Here is a 13323-nt window from a genome sequence, read left to right on the forward strand (position 1 = left end):
GGAAGGTAAGGGTTTTTGAAAGCATTATTCCAAGAAAGGGTCCATAGGCTTCATCAGTCTACTGGGGGCAGGAGGGTGGGGTTTCATGACAAACAAAAAAGGCTGAGCCTTTGCCCTCCTGAAATATAAATTGTGTGAAGGCAGGGACTGTTCATTTTTAATTTGCATTTCCTCTATCTATTAACCACATTTTGTCTCATCCAACTCTTTGTGACCCTATTTGGGGTTTTCTTGGCAAAGACACTGGAGTGGTGTGCCATTTCTTCTCCAGCTCATTTGAGATGAGCAAACTGAGGCAAACAGAGTGAAGTGACTTGCCCAAGATCACACAGCTTGGCAGTGTCCAAGGCCATATTTGAACCCAGGAAGAGGAGTCTTATCTATTCTTTATAACATAATAATATATTATAATGTAATAATATGTTTATATATAATGTTTATATAGATTATAATACAATAACTTCTTTATAATAGAGCCCAGGGCTCTATTCACTGTACCATCTGGATGGAAAACAGATGATAGATATTTAATGAATACTTGTTGATTCTAAGTTCTCTAGACCTTAAGTGGTCTGTAAGAGTTGTTGGAGCCCCAGAATTCATCATCTGCAACCAACCTGGCGATGAGCATCCCTAAATTTAGCATGGCTGGTCCTCAGCCAAGACATACTTGAAGGCTTTCTGGCTTAGTGGGATCTGCTTGTGCTGTGCTGGCTTGGCCTTCGAGAAGCCAGTCACCCACACACCACATACACTCATCCCCCCGCCTTTCCTCTGCATGCTTCTTCAATCTCCCTTCTCTCCTACACGTTTGAGACCTAGCAGCATCCCCTAGGAGCTCCTCACAGCAGAAGAGCTTGCTAACTCTTAGTATAATGAACATTTCATTATTGTTGTTTAATCATTTAGCTGTGGCCAACTTTGGGGGACTCCATTCGGGGTCTTCTTGGCAAAGATATTGGAGTGGTTTGCCATTCCCTTCTCCACCTCATTTGATGGATGGGGAAACTGAAACCATCAGAGTTATGACTTTCCCAGGGTCACACAGCCAAGTGTCTGAGACTATTTGAACTCAGGAAGCATCATCTTCCTGACTCCAGGCCCAGGTCTCTATCTACTGCACCATCCAGCTGCCCACAGTGGAAATGACCTTTAATTAAAGAAGAGGCTTCTGGTTTCTGCTCTGCATTTAACTGTGTGACCTTGGTACTGTATTTATCTTTTCTGGCTTTATTTGCCAACGTCACAGGGGAAGAATCATTCAGTTCTGGGAATCTGCTTCTTATCTTTTTATTGGGGAGGGAAGTCACAGGCCTGTGATCTGGTCATCCTTCCACCAATGCAAGTTCTCAATTCTTATGGATGTTGGGTGGCTAAAACAAGATGTTAAATACTCATGTGCTCTCAGAGGAAGAGAGCTCTAAAATACAAAGATGATTACTCCTCGAGACAGATGGTATTCTCCCAGTAGGGAGGGTTGGATGATCTTATAGAGGCCCAGGACAGTTTTTCTGCCAGGGCATCTGAGGCAAGTGACCAGTTGTACCTCATAAAATGTAAAAAGCTGATTAATCAGGACCAACAGAAGTGGGGAGGCAGAACACCAGGGAAGATGGAGAGGGCACACAATGTCTTCATGGAGGAAAGACAGACTGTGAATGCTGAGCCTCGAGGCAGAAGTTCTTTATTCTAATCCCTGCTTTTCCACTGACCTTGAGAAACTCACTTCAACTTTCTAGGTCTCAGTTTCTTCCTCTAAACAAGAGACATAAAGCCAGCTCCTTCCTACTTTAAAGGGGTTTTGGAGTAGAGATTTGCAGTTTTGTTTTGTTTTTTAACTATTACCTTCTGTCTTAGAATTGATCCTAGATATTGGTTCTAAGGAAGAAGAGAAGTAAGGGCTAGGCAATAGTAGCTAAGTAACTTGCCCAGGGTCACACAGTTAGGAAGCATCTGAGGTCAAATTTGAACCCCAAATCTCTTGTCTCTAAATCCACCTAGCTGCCTCTGCAGTCAGTTTGTCAGTTTTTTAAATCCTTACCTTCTGCCTTAGAATCAATACTATGTATTGGTTCCAATGCAGAAGAGAGGTAAGGGCTAGGCAATGGGGGTTAAGTGACTTGTCTGAACCAGGACCACCCATCTCTAGGCCTGGCTCTCAATCCACTGAGCTACCCAGCTGCCTTTGCAGTCAGTTTTTAACAATCATCTTTATAGGTTATCATTCACTATTGGAGCCAGGGCTGGTTTTCCTAGGTCTTGTTTCCCTGCCAATACCCCCAAATGCACAGCTGTAATCATGCTCAAAAAATTCACTCCAACACTAATCAGTCAAAAAAATCTGGGGGAGGTGGGAAGGAGAATCCACAACAAACCACTGGAACCATCCCTTTGATTCCCTTCCTGCTACAGCCTACCTAGAGAGGGCCACAGGTGAAACCGTTTTTGATTTGCAAATCTGAGGCTATGATAGCTATGAGCAAAATGAGATCTCAGACCTGGATTGCTTAGCATTGGAGGCCTATTCCACAAGGAGGAAACACATTGACCAAATTAGATGTATTATTTTCCAGTAGCATGGTGACCCACAGGCCACTCTGCCCTCTTGAAGAAAGGGAAGACAATAAGTGTTTTCTGTGATTGAACTGGGCAAGTCTCTATGTTTCACTTGTTGAGTTGGTTTTCAGTCAAACCTGAGTCTTCATGGCCCTATTTGGGGTTTCTAGAGATCCTAGAGAGGTTTGCCACTTCCTTCTCCAGTTCACTTTATAGATGAGGAAACTGAGGCCAGCAGAGATAAGTGACTTACCCTGGGTCACATAGCTAATAAGTGTCCAAGGCTGGACTTGAACTCAGGAAGAAGAGTCTTCATGACTCTAGGCCTGGAGCACTATTAATGTGCCACCTAGCTGCTCTATGGTTCACACAAGGGTCCTTTTCTGCCAGGCTGAAAATTTAGTTCCCAAATTAAATCATAGATTTAAGAGTTGGAAGAAATCTTAAAAGCCATCAAGTCCAACCTCCTCAATTTATAAAGGAAGAAACTGAATCCCAAAGAGGATACTCAGGGGTCACAGATTTAATATTTTAACCCTGGTCCTCCTGATTGAGGGGCAGTTTGGTGGCTCAATAGATAAGAGTACTGAACCTGGAGACATGAAGAACTGAGTTCAAATCCAGTCTCCGATACTTCCTAGTTGTGTGACCCTATGCAAGTCACTTAAGCTGTTGGCTTCTGTTTCCTCGTCTGTAAAATGAGCTGGAGACACAAATGGCCAAACTCTCCAGTATCTATGCCAAGAAAACCTCAAGGGCAGGATGGTCTACAGTCAAGAAGAGTTGGATACCGCTAAACCACAATCTCTTGATTCCACATCCAGTGCCATACTATAGATTTCTAAAGAAGTCTGGAAAGGAGAATCTGGTTCCATTCTAATCTCTCTTCTTCCTTTTTTATTTGTAGAACCTAAAATACCTTTTTCCTCCCCATCACTTTGAACCAGTACGGGCTACCATGTTGTTCTGTCATGACTATAGTTTGTGCTCCTATTCCATCTTAATTGGATGCATGTTATGAGCTATCCTCTCGTAGCTGGGAGAGGTCATGCTAAGCCATCCACGCTCTTGCCTGGTACCCTGGTGGCCAACAGCAGGCAATTTTTTAAGCAGCAAGTTTTTCTTGGTGGTGAGCTAACTCATCTAGGTGGGAAGCAAATCAAAGACTGGAGTCTTGTTAACAACATGCTCTACCCATCTAGGATAAGTCACTGGAGAATCTAGGTTTGGAGAGAATCTTTACCAGCAGGAAGAGACCTAATTGCTTCAAGCTTTCTGAATGGAGAAAGCTGAGGAAGAAGGAAGAAGGGGGAAGGTGAGAGTGAGATGTGACCAGATGTAATGTACAACTCTTCTTCCAAGGAGGTGGAGTTTAAAGGGAAAGCAGTCCTTTGGGACAGTATCAGAAACACCCCTTCCCCGCCCAGGGAGGGAGATTAATGAAATCAGAACCTAGGCTTGAAAGGTTGGCTAGGGAGAGGTGAAGCCAGCGCTCAGGAAGGAGGCTGGGCTCCCATCTGGAGAGCCAAGGGGCTGGGGCTGCTGAACAGATGGAGTCAGAGAGGCAGCTGGTGAAAATGCACTTTCATGTGTAAAGTTTGCTCTTTGGAGGATTGAGCTCTCCAACTTTGAAGACAGCACTGGGCGGGCGGTTCTCCTACACACACACTCACAACGAAACTTCAATTGGGGCAACATGCCAGGGTTCTTTGTGAATGCCCCCTTCAGCAGGCAGAAGCTGGCATTGCAGCACCTTGGCGGGGGACTGTTTGACAGGGCAGTGAATCTTTATCAGCTATGGAGAATAGAGGAAGAGACAGGATTTATCCTTCTGCTCCTCCCCCATACATGGGGGGGCACATTAAATGGTTGGGGGGGGGCAGCAGGAGGTAGACTAAAAGCAGGAGAGCCAAGGAGGAAAACAGGAAAAAATACTCATTCCCACACCTTCCCAGTTCCCTTCCTACACAGGCTCGGTTTCCATTTTGGAAAGTTTTCTTCTCCCTTAAGGGAGACAGAGGTGTCAGAAACATCAAATTCACAGCCAGCTCTGCAGCTATGGACGCTTTTCATCCCCATCACAACAAGAGAAAATCCAGGAGGAGATAACAGTTGCTTTTACTTTTGCTATGAACTTCTCGGACACCAGAAAGAGAAAATATTGGAGAATGAACTGTCTGAAGTGGTGATCTTGAGACTTTCCCCAGAGACTGGGGAGAGGGACTGGCTAGAACAGATGACCTCTCCAGTATTCCCTCCATCTTTACACTGTTGGCAAATCACCTGCTTGACCCAATCAGACCAAGACAGAGGAAGAAAACTGGGGAAATGATCAAAATCTCCCTCTTCTTTTTTATTGAGGTAGGCTAGGTTATTGCCCACCTCCATCTTATCACAAACAAAAGTTATTACTCATTCCTGTTTTTTAAAAAAAGGCAAAACCCAACATTATCCTTTTTTTAGAATCTATGATTTCTTTCTTTAAAAAAACAAAAAACAAAAAACAAAAACAAAAAAGCAAAACAAAAAACGAACCCCTTTCTCTCCCTTTGTTGAGTCCAGTTCTCAGGGAGATACTGAGATTTGGGAAAATAAATTAAATGGCCTTAGAGTGAATCCCTGGATCTTCCTAGAGGGATGTCTTCTTGGAACCTTTGCCAAACTTGGCATCCAGGCCAAGACCTACAGGGAGAGAAAGAAATGATCTTAGCTTCCCCAAGGGGAAAGAAAATGCCATGGGAGATAGGTCTCATGCCCAGCCCTATAGATCTGCACACAGCCAGGATGTGAAATAAATTAGATGAAGCTAAAAAGAAACCAGAGGTTTTAAATAAAACAGAACATGATACTGGTATTGAATCTCCCTTGGGAGCATAAGCCATGCTCAATCAACATCTGAAATAATCTTAAAATACAGAAAAGCATGGAAAATACTGGCAAAATACAGAAAGGTTGAAAGCTACTTGTTATCAAATTCTTTTTTTTTTTTAACCCTTGCTTTCTGTCACAGTAACAATTCAAAGACAAAAGGGCAAGGGTTAAGTGACTTGCTCAGGGTCACAGCTAGGAAGTGTCTGAAGTCAGATCTGAATCCAGATCCTCTTGTTTCCAGGCCTGATGTTCTATCCACTGGGCTATCTATCTGACCCATTGGCATCATTTTTTAAGGTGCTTTGACTAAGACCATGGCTAGGATGAACTAATTAGTATAAGGTGTGGGTCCACAACTGACCAGGGAGAATAGACATGAATGAAATCAGTAAATAAATGTATTCCTACACTGGGCAGGGTGGTGTAGCTCTGTAGTCCTAGCTACTAGGGAGGCTGAGCCTGTGGGATGGCTCTGGGAGGCTAATGCAAATTGGAAATTGGTTCTAAGTCCAGCCCCAATGGATTTAGTTCCTGGGCTGCCTGAGAAGACATGAATAGGCCCAGGATGGGAAAAAAAATGCCCCAGGTTAAAGCTTCTGTGCCAATCAGTATTAGGATCAGGCCTATTAAAGGCCAATGAATTTCCAACCTGAACAAGATTGGGAGATTTAGTCTCAAAAACAAAAAACAAAACAACAACAACAAAAAAAACCATTCCCCCACACTAAAAGATGCCTTCAAAACAGAATCCATCGTGCTTAAAGCTTGTCACCTCTGTCACAGATGCTGGGGGCCCAGACAGATGTTTGCTTCAGGAAAACTCACCCATGAACACCAGCACAGTGCCCACCCACTGCATGGAGCTGATAGGGTTAGCAAAAAGGATCACAGATGCCAAGATGGTGAAGAACTTTCGGGTTGTGGTGATGATGGAGCAGGTCAGGGGGCCAAAGTATACAACTGTCATGAAGATGAAGCTCTGGAAAGAGAAATACAAAGAGAAGTTCAGGCCAAGATCAGGATTAAAGCCTTCAAAAGAAAGCAGCAAGGAAGCTCATAGGATCTTCTCTTCGCTAGACAAAATTCATTCTGGGGAGCTCACCTGGCCCAGGGCACTGGTTAAACCAAACAGAAGGATGTTGTAAAGGACACCGGGATATCGCTCAGCAAAGCTAAGGAAGTCCCAGAACTCCCCAGTGAACAAGATTCCTGTGGGGAGAATAAGACACCAGGTTGATGTGAGGAAGGAACTGGGAACCCCCCTCCCCCACTACAAATTGCTCCCTTCACATGTGTATCAGGAAGCCCCAAACCCTAGGGAGTCACTCAGATCTCTGTGGAGAATTAGGATTGGGAAAGAAAACACACAGAGCACAGTTGAGTTTAGGGCTTGAAAATTATTCCTGTCTCCCACCATGCAAATTTCCCTGTTTGTGCTTGGATTTGATCAATTAGGATCTCAAGGAACTCACTGTTGTGGGCAAAGCCTGACCATTAACTAGTTAAACCCACTCAAGCAACCAGAGTAGAAACCATCATGTAGAACTGGATTCAATTTACATTTGCTTCTTGGTCCCCTGGCAGACTACATGTTTCTTGAAGGCAGGGTCTGCCTTCCCACTCCAAGCCATAACTTCCTCTCCACCTTCTGTCTTCTCTTGACCTAGAGCTTTGCACACAGCAGGTGCCCAATCATTGCCCACTACATCCATGTGTTCAATACAGATAACAAGCAGTGGAAGTGTGATGGGAGTGTGAGGGGTTTCTCTGAGATTCAAGGTCTCTGATATGTGAAATCTTGGAGATAAGGCTGGCTGATGGGCACCTGAAAGGCTGCCATTATTAGAATGGTGAGTCTAGGTCAGGAGAGGTTGTCATCCAGGGGGAAATGGTAGAAATAGCGGAACTGGCTTCTTACCAGCTCCCAAGAGCAATGTGGACCAGAGGTTTATGTTCAGCATCATGTGGTTAGAGCCTGTTTGGTAATGAGCTCGCATGTGATCCTGGGAGACACCTGTCAGTCCATCCAGTGTCAGAGACAGCAGCTGAGAAATGAGGGAGCAGCATGAGGGGAAAGGATCAGCAAAGCTCTGAGCCCTAGGGAGGCCATGGCTCTCAACCTCAAGGCCTCTCTGAGAACAGCTGTCATAAGGCAGAGGCCAAGGTACAGAGGTTCACAGGATTGGAGATTTAGAACAGGAAGGGAGCCAAGAGGTCACTGAGCCCAAGCCCCTCATTTGACAATAAGGAAACTGAGGCCCAGAACAATTACATGTCTTGCCCAGGAGATAGGATCTAAGTCCTGTTCTTCCTGACTCCAAGTTCAGGTCCCTGTCCACCTTGCCATGACTCTTTGGTAGATGCCCCATCTCAGCTCTTTAGGTCATGCAAATCATGCTTCTTTCTTAGCCAACCTCAGGGCAGTGGGATGGGTGATTTAGCATTTTCCAGAGAAACAGACAACTCCCTTCCCCACTAATACTTAAATCACCAAGGCTAATGGTTAGGGGTAGAGAGCCCTAACTCTGACTCAGAACACTAACAGACTTTTTCCTGTTTCTAGAATTCTCAGAACCCAGGTGTGGCAGAATCGAAAGAGATAATACTTCTTAGCCTTTGAGAATTGACAGTACAATCTCTAGTCATCTTCTGCTACAGGGTCCAGGAGTTAGCAGAAAACTCCTTGACACAAAGCGGACACAGTCTTTGGCTATTAAACCTCACATGCACTGTCTGGGGAAGGAAAGAGGCAGCTCAATATCCAGGCTTCCCCCAACAGCCGCCATAGGGTCAGGCCCCTTGATCTGGGAAAAGCTGAGTGTCTGAGGACAAAGAATGTTACAACTGCCCCATCAGTGACCTCATACCAGAAGTAACTCTCCATAGCCAACCAGATGCTCATCAGCTCCAACCCCCTTTTTTGGCTTGTACATGAAGAGGGCCACTCCAGCCACAATCAAAAGCACACAGAAGTATTTAGCCATGGGGTACTTCTTCTTCAGGAGGGTCACTCCAAGGAGCATAACTGCCAAGAGGAAGCAGAGTCAAAGATTCAGCCACCTTCCCAGGAAACAGACAGGATTCCAATATCTTGGTGTAGGAAGGTGTTATCTAAAGGGAAGGGCATTAGGGAAATGGGGAGAAGGTCCTAGGACTAGCATGGAGATAGGGCTAATTAGGCAGTAGGTTGAGCAGAGCAAAGGGCATAATACAAGCTGGAGGGAAAGAGCAAAGGACAAGTGAATAGGAAGGCATTCCACAGGGCCTTGGAGGAAAGGGAAAAGCAAAGTATTAGGTTGTCTACTGGCATCTCACAGACACATTTAACTCTAATATAATACAAATATAATATAGTAAGACATAGGGGGCAGCTACATGTCTCAGTGGTTTGAGAGCCACGTCCAGAGACAATATGTGGCCCTGGGCAAGTCACTTAACCCCCATTTGCCTAGCCCTTACCACTCTTCTGCCTTGGAACCAACACACAGTATTGATTCTAAGAGAGAAGGTAAAGATTTAAAAATGTATATATGTAGAATACTATGGTCATCTAAAAGAACAGAAAGTAATATGTTTGTGTGCTAGGGGCTGGCAGAAGAGAGAACATCTTAAATTTTAATATAATGAGAAATTATAGTTAATATAACACAAAGGCAGAATCTCTCAATTCTGAATATAATAATAAGTAGGATAGCAAAAGTCATACAGCAAGGTGGAGTCAGAGGACAGGCCAGGAGGGAGATGGAGAGCTGGGATTAGAAGACTTGAGATGTAACTTCAAGTCACAGAGTGAATAGGAATGAGGAAGTCAGCATTGCTTACCTGGAATAGGTTTACAGGATTTGCCAAGGACCTTAAAAAAAGAGGAGGGGAAGGTACAATTGATCAAACTCTAAGATCTATCAGGTGCTGCCATCATTTCAGGTTTTTGGTCACTTCTTTTCAACTACCCAAAAAAATCTCCCTTTTTCACTGAGTCTGAGCCCTGTATCTGCAATTTAATACTGTTCTCTTTTAGGATAGAACTGCAAATCTAAGCAAAGAGCTCTTAAGTTATAAAAACCAAAGCATCTGCTCTTGGCCACCCTCCCACCCATATACCATCCTTTGAAGTTTCACCTGAGTTGGGTAGTTGACAAACTGTAATGCAGAGTTGCTGGAGACCATGGCACCCAGGTAAGAGAGAGAGCAGGCTGCATAAAGCCAGTTCCTGGTCCGATCCACCCTGGCAGTGTCAAAAAACTGGATCACTGGGAGAAGACAAAAAACATACAAGAGAAGCCTGGGAGGGCTAGGACTGACCACAGGGCAGAGGGGCATGGAAATTCTGAAAAAATTTTCTTCATTAAGACAGGAAGCTCCCAAAGGTCAGGGACAGTTTCTACTCTACTTCCCATTAAAATGGAAACTTTCTAAGGGACTACATGTTCTCTTTTCTCTGAGTCTATGGCTATTTATTTCACAGGGGGCATATACCAGATTAAATTGGATAATATACCCAGTGGTAGGAGTGAGAGTAAGAGAGGGAAGAGAAAGAAGAAAGAGGTGGTTCTAAGAGAGAAAATCATTAAAAACAAAACAAAACCAGGTCAACAAATTCCTGAAGTTGATAGGGAAAAAAAGTTAAAATAAAGAAATAAATATATCTTTAGCAAGGGTGTTAAGTACAAAAGATACCAATTCTCTTCTTTTCTTACCTCTAACAAAAAGATTTACCTAAGGAATCATTTCCCAAACATATCAGAGGGCTCTAGAGCAGAAAGCTAGATAGGGACAGTATCAGCATGGTTCTGGGACTTTAGACCCTAAAGGGGCAGGCAAGGATCACTCAGCACCCAAGGCCTTAGTGGTGATACCTCCCTGACTGAGTACTCACAGATCTTGGCAAATACTGCATTGATCACACACTGAATGAAGACCAAGGTTAAGGCAAATGTGAACTTCTCTTGTTTGGCACCCTCCCCATACTTTCCTCTGGTGCTGAAAAGGAAACAGGAGGAAAAAAAAGAAATAAGGATAATGATAAAAGCAGCTGCTATCAATACAGTGCTCAAAAGTTTGCAATGGACTTTATAGACAGCTCCTTACAACCATCAAGGATATGGGTGCTATTATTATTATTATTCCCATTTCACAGATAATGCAAATGAGACTTAGAGAAATTAAACACCATGCTTATGGTTCACATTGCTAGTAAGCTTGAAATGATATTTAGCCTGAGCCAAAATCCATTACTCCAACAAGTCAACTCTCCAAAGAAAACCAAGAGAACTACTCCAAAATGATCACTGGTCTTGGATAGTGCTAGTGCCATGCAAAGAGCTTTGGCCTCATTAGTATGAAGACCTGAGTTCAAGTCTCTCTTTTCTTACTTACTCAGGATGTGACTTTAAACACAGGTGAGGGTGAAGGGTAAGGGTAAGGTTTCCAGTAAATATTCTGTTTACTTCCTTACCTACCCATATAGTGCATAGAGCACCTGAACCTGGTGTCAAGAAGACCTGAGATCAAAGTTAACCTCAAACACTTACTAGCTTCGTGACCTTGGGCAAGTCCCTTAACCTCTCCTACCCTCAGTTTCCTCATCTGTAAATGGAACAATAATATCTCCCAGGATTCTGGTGGGAGATCAATGAGATAACCTTTTAAAAGCGCTAAACGAGCGTTAGCTAGCTTCTGTTATTGTTCTCAGTGATGGGTTGCACCCACCCCCTGACCACAGCGGGGCCTAGCTGTCATTCCCTCCTGTCACAGAAAGCGTGGAGGATCTGGGCATAAATCATACCATCCACGTGGTCCTGAGTCCTGGGAAAGACAGAATCTAGGGATCTTGAAGGGGTCGCAGGGAGCCAGGGATCCATGGAGCAGGGGATGGGGCGGGAGGCCTCCCAGGGGCTGGAGACAATGAGGGGAGGAGGGGGTCGGCGGAGGCTTCGGAGAAGCCACAGCCAGGCTAGGATCATGCATCTAGCCGGGCCTGAAAGCCCCGGGGATCGGGGATCGGGGTCCGGGTCGGGGGCGCTCACATCTTCTCCTGCAGGATCCCGTAGTAGAAGTAGCAGATGAAGACGCCCAAGAAGCAGAGCGGCAGGCGTAGCCGATCAGGCACCAGGGCGCCGCTAGCGGCCATGAGACGCGGGGCCGGGCCGGCGCGAGCCTCGCTCAGAGTTCCCAGAGGTGACTGTGGCGACGGCGCTGGCAGCGGCAACTCCAGCCGGACATCGCACACCGGCGACGGTGCCCTCATAGGAGCTGCCAGCGACCGCCGGCGTCGCAAGGCCCCGCAGCTATCTTCGCAGCTGCCGGATCCAGGCGGCGGCGGAGGAGGTGCCTGCGGAATCTTTCGACATATTTCACTGAGGAAGACGCAACCTCCGGGCCTTGATGTCTTTCTCGAAGGTCGGAGATGCCCAGACCTCCTCGGGAAAAGGCACAATTCCGAGACTTTCCAATAAGGCGATTTTCGGGGCAGCCCCAACAAGAACCGGGTTAGGGACCTTGGGAAGCGGGGGCGTTCTTAGGTGACGTAACTGGATGTGGAGGCCACCGATTGGCCACATTGTGGAAAGGATGCTGGAGGGAAGGGGGAGGAGAATCCGGGGAGATAAAGCCGATCAAAATAGCCTTCAGGCTCCCCCCGGGTCCTAGCGCCGCCCCTCCAAATAGCTTTATGGGCTTTGGTACTCTGTGACGCCCTCTAGTGTCCCACAGACTTATCACTCAGTCCCTTTCTATTGCTCATCCCTTCGCCGAGCAAGTACTGAAATCTAGGGATATCCTCTCATCCCCTGACTTAGCAGTAGGTCTTTAGAGGGGCAAAGCAGGGATATTAAGCAAAAAAGAAAAATGGATATGACCCATTAACTAGCCACGTATCCTTTCACTTTCTGATCCTCAGTTTCTCCATCTGTAAAAAGAGGATTAATAAAACCTGTCCTTCCTGCCATAGTCATTATAAGGATCAAAAGTGGTCACGCATGGAAAAAGTTCTTTGATAATAGCCTGCTGTCGCAAATGTAATTACTCTGATCTCAAAGCACTTTCTCTTTTATTTCCCAAGAGGCTCCGAGTGAGGTTTAAATGGATTTTGGGATCACACAATAGACATTTATCATAAACCCAGTACTGTCTGTGGCCTCTATAATTGCTTAAGTGAGTTTTCTCGTTCCCTTTCCATTAGGCTCTTGGTAGAATCATCCCCAAATGAGTTTCCACTTAGGGCCATTCAGGGCAAGGGTCAGAGAGAATAGCCTCAAGGTCCCTCTATTCTTGCAGGGCACCCCCCTCCCACAAGCCCACACATTTTTAGTTGACTTAAATCTCAGGCAGCCTGCTGGGCTGAGAGCCATTGCAGCCTCAGTAAAGGTTTCTCTACTTGTAGCCGCCTCCTCCTTTGGCATCATCTCAAGCTAAGGAAGGAAACACTGGGCAGCACCACACCCATAACTTTAGGCCTGACTTGCACTGAAGACTTAGAGCATCATGTCATTTTATTTTTCAAGAGCAAAAAGAGGCAGCCCACTCTTCCTGCTCCTCCCTGGCCCCTTCCAACTGCCAATCAAGGGATCTCTCATCCCTTGCCATAGTCACTTGCCATTTTGCTTGTTCACTCTCAATTAATTCGTGCTTCCATCTTTGCAAATAGTCTCCCATGAATGAAATACAAATTACTGGAATAAGGGGCTGATTCTCTTCTCTAGCCCATGACTTCATATGAGTGAATATGAAAGACAGAGACGAATAGTATGAAGCAACCCCAGATTGTAGAAATCTTCCCTCTCCCTCCGATTGATTTTACAAATAGAAGGGAGGGAACTACTGGTTAATCTAGTCAAGGTAACCCTTTTTACTTGATCTCACAGCTCTGCCTCCTTTTAGAAAGAGGGAAATGCCTTA

The 13323-nt window shown here is 45.3% G+C and overlaps 1 protein-coding gene across 3 annotated transcripts; it reads right to left on the reverse strand.

Annotated features, from left to right (window-relative positions):
- Nucleotides 1–4655: 4655 nt before the first annotated feature.
- On the reverse strand, nucleotides 4656–11960 carry SLC35B1 (solute carrier family 35 member B1). 3 transcript variants are annotated; one of them, XM_001373968.5, is made up of 9 exons: nucleotides 11454–11960; nucleotides 10304–10407; nucleotides 9547–9677; nucleotides 9250–9280; nucleotides 8295–8452; nucleotides 7346–7472; nucleotides 6530–6636; nucleotides 6253–6406; nucleotides 4656–5238 (listed from the first exon to the last, which is right to left on the reverse strand). In XM_001373968.5, exons 1-9 carry the CDS (start codon nucleotides 11672–11674, stop codon nucleotides 5186–5188), a joined length of 1086 nt encoding a protein of 361 aa, XP_001374005.2. In that variant the 5' UTR covers nucleotides 11675–11960; the 3' UTR covers nucleotides 4656–5185. The 3 variants fall into 3 exon arrangements, with proteins under 3 accessions (XP_001374005.2, XP_016286029.1, XP_007482451.1); XM_016430543.2 differs by having other exon boundaries at nucleotides 11213–11908; XM_007482389.3 differs by having other exon boundaries at nucleotides 9547–9652; nucleotides 11213–11895.
- Nucleotides 11961–13323: the final 1363 nt, after the last annotated feature.

This window comes from Monodelphis domestica, chromosome 2, assembly GCF_027887165.1.
Source record: "Monodelphis domestica isolate mMonDom1 chromosome 2, mMonDom1.pri, whole genome shotgun sequence".
In the NCBI taxonomy this organism is placed as follows: domain Eukaryota; kingdom Metazoa; phylum Chordata; class Mammalia; order Didelphimorphia; family Didelphidae; genus Monodelphis; species Monodelphis domestica.

Excerpts from the sequence above, each read along its gene's own strand:
- SLC35B1 (XM_001373968.5), bottom strand. The coding sequence starts at position 11,674 with ATGAGGGCACCGTCGCCGGTGTGCGATGTCCGGCTGGAGTTGCCGCTG. Across the intron at positions 9,678-10,303 it reads TGCAGTATTTGCCAAGATCT|TGATCCAGTTTTTTGACACT; the intron begins GTGAGTACTCAG and ends GTCTTCTCCCAG. Across the intron at positions 8,453-9,249 it reads ATCCTGTAAACCTATTCCAG|TTATGCTCCTTGGAGTGACC; the intron begins GTAAGCAATGCT and ends TCCTCTTGGCAG.